This window comes from Sapajus apella, unplaced genomic scaffold (assembly GCF_009761245.1).
Source record: "Sapajus apella isolate SASKATOON/1434 unplaced genomic scaffold, GSC_monkey_1.0 scaffold33, whole genome shotgun sequence".
In the NCBI taxonomy this organism is placed as follows: Eukaryota; Metazoa; Chordata; class Mammalia; order Primates; family Cebidae; genus Sapajus; species Sapajus apella.
The window spans coordinates 7,475,733-7,487,603 of record NW_022436973.1 but is presented as its reverse complement, the minus strand read 5'-3'; the positions used below and the strand labels follow the sequence as shown (position 1 = coordinate 7,487,603).

The following is an 11,871-nucleotide window of genomic DNA, read 5'->3' as shown; positions in this document are numbered from 1 at the left end:
AAAAAAGATTTGGTTCTGTATTTCTTTTTTTCTTATTCTTTTTTTTTGAGACGAAGTCTTGCTCTGTCACTCAGGCTGGAGTGCAATGGTGTGATCTTGGCTCACTGCAACCTCTGCCTCCTGGGATCAAGAGATTCTCCTTTTTCAGCCTCCCAAGTAGCTGGGCTTACAGGCACCTGCCACCATGCCCAGCTAATTTTTGTATTTTTGGTAGAGACAGGGTTTTACCATGTTGGCCAGGCGGGTCTCAAACTCCTGATCTCATGATCCACCTGCCTTGGCCTCCCAAAGTGCTGGGATTACAGGCGTGAGCCACTGCGCATGGCTGGTTCTGTATTTCTAAACCCTGGTATACTCCTTGGCCCAGAGTAGGTACTCAGAAAATGCCTGTGGAATTATGGTTCAATGAATTTTTCTTCTGCTGATTTCTGTTCATTCTCCTTATCCTTTTCCATTTGACACTGGCTATACTGGTCTTTTGTGGCTTCTTGGGTGGCCTAGTGACCAGTTATACTACTTTCTTAAATTAAGCTCGTTATGGTAACCTTGTTTATTATGAATGTTTGCTCATCTGTCCTCTCCAAATTGAATTATTTTTTCATTATTTATTTATTTATTTATTTTTGCTCCCCCCCACCTTTACAACCAACAAAGACCAGGTTGAATTTTAGATTAAAGAGTTTTTTGGCCAGTGCAGTGGCTCACACCTGTAATCCCAGCACTTTGGGAGGCTGAGGCAGGCTGACCATGAGATAAAGAGATTGAGACCATCCTGGCCAACATGGTGAAACCCCATCTCTAAAAAAAAATAAAAAAATTTTTTTTTAAAAGATAAAAGAAAAAAAAGAGTTTTTCATACTGTTTGGCCTTTGGAAAACAGTTTTGTGACGAATTTTGTCATGGCGATCACCATGTGCGTATATCCCCTCCAAATTGACAGTTCCCATATTGGGGTATGTTTGTTCTGTTGATATCTACAACATGGATATCACTGGTTTATTTTGATGATTCATCTTGGTTTGTTTATGTATTCCTATTGCTGTTTTGTGCCTCCAAATCTTTTTAAAAAGTACATCTGATGAACTTTTATTGAATGTCTAATATATGTAGGATACTTTGGGGAAGATTTAGACTCTTGATCTCTGAAGGTTTGATCCAAAGGCTAAGACTTCTCTGAAGCCTTTCCCAACCCTCTAGTTAGTAAAAATGGGACTCTGATGAAAAAGCTTAATGTCGGCTCTAGAATGAAGTAAAAAATAAAAATAGGCCAGTTGTGGTGGCTTATGCCAGCACTTTGGGTAGCCAAGGCTGGCAGATCAAGAGATCCGGAGATCAAGATCATCCTGGACAACATGGTGAAACCTTATCTCTACTAAAAATACAAAAATTAGCCAGGTGTGGTGGCACGTGCCTGTAGTCCCAGCTACTCGGGAGGCTGAGGCAGGAGAATCGCTTGAACCTGAGAGGCAGAGGTTGCAGTGAGCTGAGATCATGTCACTGCACTCCATCATGGGTGACGGAGTGAGATTCTGTAAAATAAAAATAAAAAGGTGGGAGTGGTAGAGCCAGGCGTGGTGGCTCATGTCTGTAATCCCAGCACTTTGGGAGGCTGAGATGGGTGGATCACCTCCTGAGGTCAGGAGTTCGAGACCAGCCTGGCCAACATGGTGACATCCCATCTCTTAAAAAAAAATGTTGGGAGGGGTTATTCAGGTGCTTTAGAAGCGGGCAGGGGAGAGCAGCAGAAACCCAGACTGTCTACCCTGGGCTGGACATGGAGGAGAGATAATGCCTCTCTTCCCTCTAGTCCTGGTTATGGGATTTAGGCAGCCTGGTTCATTCTAGAGCTATGCTTCTTTTTCTCTCTTTTCTTCCAGAGATCCAGAGTGTTTCTAATCTTTCTGCTTGTGGAGAGGAGTGGGAAATCCCATGGAGCTTATCAAACTTCTCTTTGGGCTCTTTCTACCCTAGGGGCTCTGATGATTGGTCATTATTCTGTGTCTCCAGGACCTAGCGATTTGTCTCATAATATAGACTCCAGAATGTTTGTTGAATAATGAAGTTAATAAGGCATAGTTCCTGCCTTGTAAAGTGCTTAGCAGCCTTGTGTTTATGTTAGCCATTTAAAAATCTTGTTTGTAACTTGAGTTTGAAACATTTCTGTTGAGTCTTGAACTCTTTCTTCAAAGGAAAACGTGATTTTTGAACATTTAAGTTGTATCTGATTATCATTTTAAACTCTTATTAGTTTAGGAAAAATTGACTCAAGAAGAGGTAGGAAACTTGATCAGACTAGCAATTGTAGAGATGATGGGAAAGGTAGATAAAGAACTACCTTCTACGGCCGGGCGCGGTGGCTCAAGCCTGTAATCCCAGCACTTTGGGAGGCCGAGGCGGGTGGATCACGAGGTCAAGAGATCGAGACCATCCTGGTCAACATGGTGAAACCCCGTCTCTACTAAAAATACAAAAAATTAGCTGGGCATGGTGGCGAGTGCCTGTAATCCCAGCTACTGAGGAGGCTGGGGCAGGAGAATTGCCTGAACCCGGGAGGCGGAGGTTGCGGTGAGCCGAGATCACGCCATTGCACTCCAGCCTGGGTAACAAGAGCGAAACTCCGTCTCAAAAAAAAAAAAAAAAAAAAAAAAAAGAACTACCTTCTGAGAAGGCCCTCAGTGTAGGTGGTTTAATAGAAAATGAAATAAAGCATTCCATTTTGTTCTATGAGATTAACATAGCCTAATACTGAAACTGGGCAGGAAGGGCATAATACAAGGAAACTTGGGCAGATCTCGTTTATAAAAGAGGTATAAAACTTGTCAATAAAATCCTGGAGCACCAAGTAGAGACTTATTAAATGAATGATGAGTGAAACCAAATATAATTTGTTCTAGCAGGGTAATGATAACTTAAATTTAAGAAATCTATTAATTCTTTATAGAATAAAAGAGGCTGGGTGCAGTGGCTCACACCTATAATCACAGGACTTTGGGAAGCCAAGGTGGGTGGATTGCCTGAGGTTGGGAGTTTGAGACCAGCCTGGCCGACATGGTGAAACCCTGTCTCTACTAAAAATACAAAAATTTGGCTGGGCACGGTGGCCCACACATGTGATTCCAGCACTTTGGGAAGCCAATTCGGGTAGATCGGTTGAGGTCAGGAATTTGAGACTAGACTGGCCAACACGGAGAAACCCATCTCTACTAAAAATACAAAAAAATTAGCTAGGTATGGTGGTGTGCACCTGTAGTCCCAGCTACTCGGGAGGCTGAGGTGGGAGAATTGCTTGAACCTGGGAGGCAGAGGTTGCAGTGAGCTGAGATCATGCCACTGCATTCAGCCTTGGTGACAAGCGTGAGACTTTGTCTCAAAAAAAAAAAAAAAAGATAAAAGTTGGCTGGACACGGTGGCTCACGCCTGTAATCTCAGTGCTTTGGGAGGCCAAGTCGGGCGGATCACAAGGTCAAGAGATGCAGGCCATCCTGGCCAACATGGTGAAACCCTGTCTCTACTAAAAATACAAAAATTAGCTGGGCGTGGTGGCACATGCCTGTCATCCCAGCTACTCAGGAGGCTGAAGAAGGAGAATCGCTTGAACCTGGGAGGCAGAGGTTTCAGTGAGCTGAGATCGCGCCACTGCACTCCAGCCTGGCAACAGAGCGAGAGTCTGTCTCAAAAAAACGAATAAAGAAAAGATCGTGCCTGTAATCCCAGCTACTTGGGAGGCTGAGGTAGGAGAATTGCTTGAACCAGGACCCAAGAGGTGGAGGTTGCATTGAGCCGGGATCGTGCCACTGCACTCCAGCCTGGGCTACAGAGCAAGACTCCATCTCAAAAAAAAAAAAAAAAGAAAAAAAAGTTTTATAATCTTCTTGACAAAGGCTGAAAATTCTTAAAATTTATTATTACTGTTTTTTTGAAATGGGATCTCACTCTGTCCCCAGGGTAGAGTGCAGTAGCACAATTATAGCTCACTGCAGCTTTGAACTCTTGGGCTCAAGTGATCCTCCCCCCTCAGTCTTCTGAGTGAGTAGCTGGGACAACAGGTGCACACCACTACTCCTAGATAATTTTTTTTTTAACTTTTTTTTTTAGAAATGGGGTCTTGCTGTGTTGCTCAGGCTGATCTCAAACTCCTGGCTTTAAGTGATTCTTCTCATCTTGGGAGACGAGAAGTGCTGGGATTATAGATATGAACGACCATGCCCCAGCTAATATTCTTATTTTCCTCTTTTACAACACAAAAGGTATCATAAAATATGTACTATTCTGTAGCTTGTTTTTGAAAAACTTAATGTGTCACGGAAATCTTTTCATATCAGTTCATATAGTCTGTCTTCATTCTTTCTTATGGCCATGTAATATGCCATTTTGTGGGCGTGCCATAGCAGCACATAAACGTAATATTCATGAAACTATCAGTTGATAACTTTAAAAAAATTTTAAAAACTTTTAATTTATGCAATACCATTGATTTGATTGTGGAAATGGAAAAAAAAAAAAAAAAAAACTTTTAATTTGAAAGTATGTATTTTTTGGCCAGGTGCAGTGGCTCAAGCCTGTAATCCTAGCACTTTTGGAGGCCAAGGCCAGTGGATCTCTTGAGCCCAGGAATTTGAGATCAGCCTGAGCAACATGGCAAAACCCTGCCTCTACAAAAAATACCAAAAAAAAATAAATAAAATAAATTAGCCAAGCATGGTGGTGTGAGTCCGTAGTCCCAGCTACTCAGGAGGCTGAGGTGGATCACCTGAGCCCGGGAGGGTGAGACTGTAGTAAGTGAAAATTGCACCACTGTACTCTGACAGAGTAAGACCCTGTCTCAAAAAAAAAACAAAAAAAACAACAAAAAAGTATTTTTTACCTACACAAGTAATAGTTGACTAAATCTTTGTAAAATTCACACTATAGCAAAAATCTCTTTGCTATTCTTAGTCCCTGTCTCCTTCCAAAAGTTGATTTTTGTTATTAGTTTGATTATCTTCCCCTTTCTGGTTAATATTCCCATTGGTTAGAAATGTAACTCCCAGCTGCAAAGTTAGTTTGGAAATTCGAGTCTCATCAGTGGCTGTTAATTGCACGTGAAAGCTAGAAATTCTCTCTTCCTTTTTCTACCTGTACAAATTCCATTCATATCTCCTTTGTTAACCTTGCCTCATTGTCTTCAGCCTGCTTTGTGGTTATCCAAATATTTGGGTTGAACCAGATAAAATTGCTGTTTTGGTAGGTAAAAAAGCAGTTGATTATCAGCAATTAAATGTGGTTCAGCCTAAAAGTTATAAAGCCTAATTCCTTTATTTGTCTAGTTCTTCTCAAGGGCAGGGGCCAGAACACATGTTTGTATAATCCTTTCCAAGACCTAGAATTGATTAGTCAGATCAAAAGCACTTAATAAATTCTTGTTGACTGATGAAGCTAAGTTGTCCCTAAGGCAGGTAGCATTTGTGATCCACTAAGTCTTACCAGGTTGATGTCTAAGATGGTTTTTGCAGCCTCCCTCTTCTCTGAAATGTGATTAGGTCCCCACCACCATAAGTAACTTGGCATCTTTGTCACACTTTAGGGAAGTGGGGAGGACAACTTTCTCTTTTGAAAACTTTGTCCCTTGGCTACTTACTGTTGAGCCTCTTGGAGGGGTTTGTTTAGGTCAGCAGAGAGTGGGATTCATGTGCTCAGTAAAAATTTTTTGAATGAGGGAGAAGCTTTTATTTTATTTTTTTTTAATTTTCTTTGTCAACAACTCACAGCATAGGGAGAAGTATTACATTAGCTGAGGACCTAAAGACCCTTCAGAGCGATGGAGTTGCTGGCCTAGGAGTTCACACTTGATTCTGTGAATCCTGACTTCTGACCAATACATGTTCAAAAGAATTTAAGGTTTGCCCTGAGGTTGCCAACTTTTAATTTTGCCAAATAAGGACATTTAAAATAAGTACATAGTTATGTACTTTTTATAGTTAATATGTGCTCGTAGTACAGCATTCAAAATGTCCAAAAAGATGTATGGTGAATAAAATAAGTCTCATACTTCCTTTCCAATTCCTTAAAACTATCCGATTCCCCTCCCAGGAGGCAAACCTGGTTACTTGATCGTCCTTCCTGAGATAGCCCACACATTTAAAAACAGTATGACTGTATTGGCTCTCTCCCTCCCCCACATAAATGGTAGTGCGTTCAAATACTGTTTGACATCTTATGTTTACTCCCCACATTTCTTTCTTTCTTTCTTTTTTTTTTTTTTTTTGAGACAGAGTCTTGCTCTGTTACCAGGTGCCAGGCTGGAGTGCAGTGGTGCGATCTTGGCTCACTGAAACCTGTGCCTCCTGGGTTCAAGTGATTCTCCTGCCTCTCAGCCTCCCAAGTAGCTGGGACTACAGGCGAGCGCCACTATGCCCAGCTAATTTTTTTTTTGTATTTTTAGTAGAGACGGGGTTTTACTGTGTTGGCCAAGATGGTCTCGATCTCTTGACCTCGTGATCTACCCGCCTTGGCCTCCCAAAGTGTTGGCATTACAGGCATGAGCCACCGCACCCGGCCTACCCCCAACATTTCTTAGAGATCTTTTAATGTCTGTACATAGAGCTGATTTATTCTTTTTGAAGGCTGTGTAATATTAGGAAGGGTATTAAAAACAAACACTTGTTATAGTTTTAATTTAAAAGGTATATTTAAATACCAAAAATTAGAAACAATGTGATTTCAAGTGGGATATGGTGGCTCATGCCTGTAATCCCAGCACTTTGGGAGGCTGAGGCAGGAGGATACTTGAGCCGAGAAGTTCAAGACCTTGGGCAACATAGTGAGACTCCACCTCTACAAAAAAATAACAAAAAATTAGCTGGGCATGTGGTGTGAGCCTGAAGTCTCAGCTACTCTGGTGGCTGAGGTGGAGGATCACTTGAGCTCAAGAGATCAAAGCTGTACTGTGCCATGATTGTGTCACTGCACTCCAGCCTGGGCAACAGAGCGAGACCCTGTCTCAAAAAAAGAAAAGTGATTTCTGTGTGAAGAAAATTTCCTGCCTTAGTCCAAGAACCCTGTGTGAGAAAATTGTTGCTAGACATAGTAAACCATTAAAGAAAGTGGTTTGAATAGGAATATGTTAGGACAGCTTGTGCTATTTTAGACAGGTTTACTAGCCTCAGGTAAGCTGAATGAATGAGAGGGCAAGAGATATATAATTGCCATATTCATGTCCTTCTCCCCATTTTACAGAGAGGAGTGGATTTGGGGAATACTCTCTTATCTCCTTCAGTTGTAGTATTTAATTTGTCAGATCAGGCAATTAGCCAGTCTGCTGTCAAGATGTCTTGTATTTATAGCAACTGTCAGTTGGATTTGAGTAGGAAGACTAATTTCAGGGTTTTTTATGTCATCTGTTAATATGTTTGAGCAATTAATGCATGTATAGTAGCATTGGGAATTATGGAAAACATACCCTTCCAGCCCTCTGTGAGGAATATACACATTAAGGGGGCCTGAACTTGAGGAGTGAAATTGGAATAGGTTGCTGGAGCCTGAGAATGTTGGAATTAAATAAACTGACAGAATACATGACCTTTGGGAAGAATAAGAAGAGTGGAATTCATTTGCTAAACATTTATTGATTACCTAGTATGTACAAGGTACTGCAATAAGTTAACATCAAGCAAACTACCTTAGAGGATGGTAATGTAGGGTTAAAAAGTACACAGTATACAGACACAAGAAAGCAGGACTGTTCATTCAGGTAGCAAGTGTTTATTAGGACAGCGCTGTACTAGGTGCTGGATATGAGAAAGGAAGGAAATAGTACAAACCAGGTTGCAGGTAGAAAATACAGATAGAATGTAAACTTTCTCAATCTAGAATAGCTATTTGATTAATACAAGTGTTTTCAGAGAGCAACTGCATACAATATTTTTATTTTTAACCATTTATTTTTTGGAATGAGCAATACCTTTATATGGCTGAAATAAGAAAGTATTATAAGGTATACTGCAAATGTCTTCCTCCTATTTTTGCCACTACCACCCCTCCACCCCCCGCCCTGCCATCCAGGTACCTCTCTTGTGTCAGGGATAAATGCTGAAAACAGAAACCAGTCTGAATATTTTAACCATAAAAGGATTTAACATAGGAAATTGGGTACTTAATAAAGTTGTTGGAAGGGCTGGAAGAGTGGGACTCAAGGAGGCTGCCCTTAGAATATCATTTTGAAAGGCCCATAATTACAGCTGTGATCTAGAGGTCAGGAAGTCACTGCTGGCACTGCCATATGCACTACTGCTGCTTGATACACATGAAACTAATGATTAGACATTAGGCTCTGGCTACTGCAAACCAGCAGCAGCAGTGGCATCTGGGAGCATGTGAAACCTCTTAGGCCCTAGCTTGGCATACTGAATTAGAATCTTCATTTCAACAGGATACTCCGATGATTTACGTCTATGTGGAACCTTGATAGGCCTTGTACTGGATCTGGCCACTAACCCAAGGGTCTTCATGACCTTGGCTACCAATTGTAAGGAAGTCAGGGAAATGTAGTTGTTGATTTTCCCAACTCTCAATCTAGAAAGAAGGTTGAATGGAGGTTGAAAGAGACCATCTACTGAACTAACCCCACTTTTCCACAGGTAATCATCGTTAGTTTCTTGTGCATCCTTCCAGATACTTCATGTATATGCATATGTGAATACATATCCTTTTTCTCCTCTTTAAAAAATAAACGAGATGTGGTGACTCATGCTGTAATTCCAGCATTTTGGGAAGCTGAGGTTGGCAGGTAGCTTGAGCCCAGGAGTTTGAGACCAGCCTAGGAAACATAGTGAAACTCTGTCTCTACAGAAAATATGAAAATTAGCTGGGTATGGTTGTGTGTGCCTGTAGTCTCAACTACTTGGGAGGCTGAGGTGGGAGGATCAGTTGAGCCAGGGAGAGGGAGGTTGCAGTGAGCCGAGATCACGCCATTGAACTTCTGCCTGGGTGACAGACTGAGATGCTATCTCAATAAACAAACAAACAAACAAAACAAAACAAAACAATACTTTAGCATATACAATGTTCTGCATCATATAACTGTATATCTTGGGAGAGCTTTCCATATCTTGACAGATAAAATAATCTTGTTCTTTTTAATAACTAAGTAGTATTCCATTATATAGCTTACAAAATGCTTAAGATTGAGACTGTCTGATACAGTCTGGGTTGCATGGTCATTCTGATTTATTGGCACATGTAAAATATAAACTAGTTGTTAAATGTTTTCTTCCTGCCTCTGGTGTGCTCAAGTCCTTTGTATATGTCCTCTTGTTTAATCCACACTACAACCCAGTGTGCTTCTTCCACTTTACATGAGGGAACTCAGACTCTGAACGTTTAATTTAATAGTTCATAAACTAAGGAATATGCAGGTTTGGATTTGGACCTCAAATCTGTTACCCTCCATAATTTGTGATTTGACCCAATTACACAGAGTGTCTAAATAGTAGGCCTGGTAACCTTCCCCTTTGGGAAAAGGTTTAGAAATGTACCATTATGGATATTTGGATATTTTGGGTGGGTATTAAAGGAATGTCAATTTTTTTTTTCCTGACTCAGGTATCCAGCTCACATAGAAGACATTGACTACGAGGAAGGAAAAGTACTCATCCATTTCAAGCGTTGGAACCATCGTTATGACGAGTGGTTCTGCTGGGACAGTCCTTATTTACGCCCTTTAGAGAAAATACAGCTGAGGAAAGAGGGCTTACATGAAGAGGATGGATCTTCTGTGAGTAACAAATCTGGGAAGTTCTGTAGTACTCAGGGTCAGCTATTGGGCTGTTTGTGTTTCAGCCTTTGATGTTCAGTAGCAGCAGGGACCAGTTCTTATTTAGGCCTATAGTTGTAGCCCTGAGATCTCTATGACACCTGGGGCTCTTGCAGAATCCTTTTTTTTTTTTTTTCTTTTTGAGACGGAGTGTTGCTCTGTTACCCAGACTGGAGTACAGTGGGGCAATCTCTGCTCACTGCAACCTCCACCTCTCAGGCTCTAGCAAGTCTTGTACCTTAGCCTCCCAAGTAGCTGGGATTACAGGTGCCCACCACAGCTAATTTTTGTATTTTTAGTAGAGACAGAGTTTCGCCATGTTGGCCAGGCTGGTCTTGAACTCCTGACTTCAAGCGATCTGCCTGCCTTGGCCTCCCAAAGTGTTGGGATTACAGGTGTGAGCCACCGCGCTTAGCCAGAATCCCAGTTTTCATGTTTGGATGATGTGATTGAAATGACAGCTCCTATGCAAAATGAGATTTGGGTGGGGGGGAAAAAAAAAGAAATGACAGCTCATAAACTAACTTGGTTGAGGCTATATTGATGATGAATGGGGCCTTTATTTCTCTTTTATAGCACTGTGTCCCTAACTTCTAGAACACTGCCTGGCACATAGTAGATCTTCAGTAAATATCTGTTGAATAAGTTAACGAATGATTTCTAGATCAACTGTATATTCTAGACATCTGGATCATTTATTAATCTGATGTGCTGTCTGATCTTTTGTTAAGTGATCATTCCGGCCAGGTGTGGTGGCTCACGCTTGTAATCCCAGCACTTTGGGAAGCTTCGGCAGGCAAATAACAAGGTTAGGAGTTTGAGACCAGCCTGGCCAACATGGTAAAGCCCCTTCTCTACTAAAAATATAAACAAATTAGCTGGACATAGTGGTGGGCACCTATAATCCCAGCTACTCAGGAGGCGGAAGCAGGAGAATCGCTTGAACCCAGGAGGTGGAGGTTGCAGTGAGCCAAGATTGCACCACTGCACTCCAGCCCAAGTGAGACTGTCTTTAAAAAAAAAAAAAAGTGATCATTCCATGTAGAGCATTGTACTAGTTTCATATGCAAGATCTTTTTATTTCTTTTGAGACAAGGTCTTACTCTGTTGCCCATAGTGGAATGCAGTGATGCAATCATGGCTTACTGCAGCCTCAACCTCCCAGGCTCCAGAGATCCTTCTACCTCAGCCTCCTGAGTAGCTGGGACCACAGGCCCACCACACTCGACTGATTTTTAAATTTTCTTTGTAGAGACAGGGTCTTGCATTGTTGCATAGGCCGGTTTTGAACTCCTGGGCTCAAGCGATCCTCCTGCCTTGGTCTCTCAAGGTGCTAGGATTAAGCTTGGCCTGCAGAGTCTTTCATAAGCCCTCAAAGAACTTGAAATTGACTGTATTCCATTTTTCTAAATTTTATCTCTATGCCTGGAGCTTTTACTGACTTCAAAATGCAGTATGAAGTATTAGTTTTAAGGTTTTTTAAAAAAATTTGTTTTGTTTTAAGCAATGAAAGCACAGATTTACTGAAATGAAAGTACACTCCACAGTGGGAGCAGGCTTGAGCATGAACCTTTTTTTGTTTTTTTAAAAGAGATGTTTTCTTGTTCTGTTGCCCAGTCTGGAGTGCAGTGGTGCAGTCTTGGCTCAATGTAGCCTTGACCTCCTGGGATCAAGCAGTCCTCCTTCCTCAGCCTCCTAAGTAGCTGGGACTATAGGCATGTGCCACTGTGCCTGGCTAGTCTTTCTTTTTCTTTGGGCATCCACATTGAATTCCTGCAGAGCCTGGCTAGTTTTTAAAAATTTTTTGTAGAGGCAGGGTCTTATTATGTTGCCCAGGCTGGCCTTGAACTCCTGGCCTTAAGGAGTCTTTTTGACAAAGAAGGAAGGTCCTTCCTACCTCCCAAAGTGCTGGGATTATAGATGTGCACCCTTGTGCCTGGCCAGTTTTAAGGTTTTTAAACAGGCATTGAGACATCCATAATGGTCCTGCCACTTCTGGAACTAACTCAGCCCTGCCTTCTATGTTCTTTTTTCTTCCTTCCTTCCTTCCTTCCTTCCTTCCTTCCTTCCTTCCTTCCTTC

General features: G+C 41.7%; 1 protein-coding gene across 9 annotated transcripts in view; it reads left to right on the top strand.

The window, feature by feature from the left end:
- The window catches only part of PHF20 (PHD finger protein 20), a 167,523-nt gene that overhangs the window by 55,890 nt on the left and 99,762 nt on the right, over window positions 1-11,871 (top strand). For 8 of the 9 annotated variants that reach the window (XM_032295092.1, XM_032295087.1, XM_032295091.1 and 5 more), the window contains one exon: window positions 9,580-9,751. In XM_032295092.1, the coding sequence (XP_032150983.1) occupies window positions 9,580-9,751 (172 nt within the window). Of the gene's footprint in view, window positions 1-6,934; window positions 8,616-9,579; window positions 9,752-11,871 lie in introns of those variants that run through there. The other variant, XM_032295095.1, reaches the window with a different exon arrangement.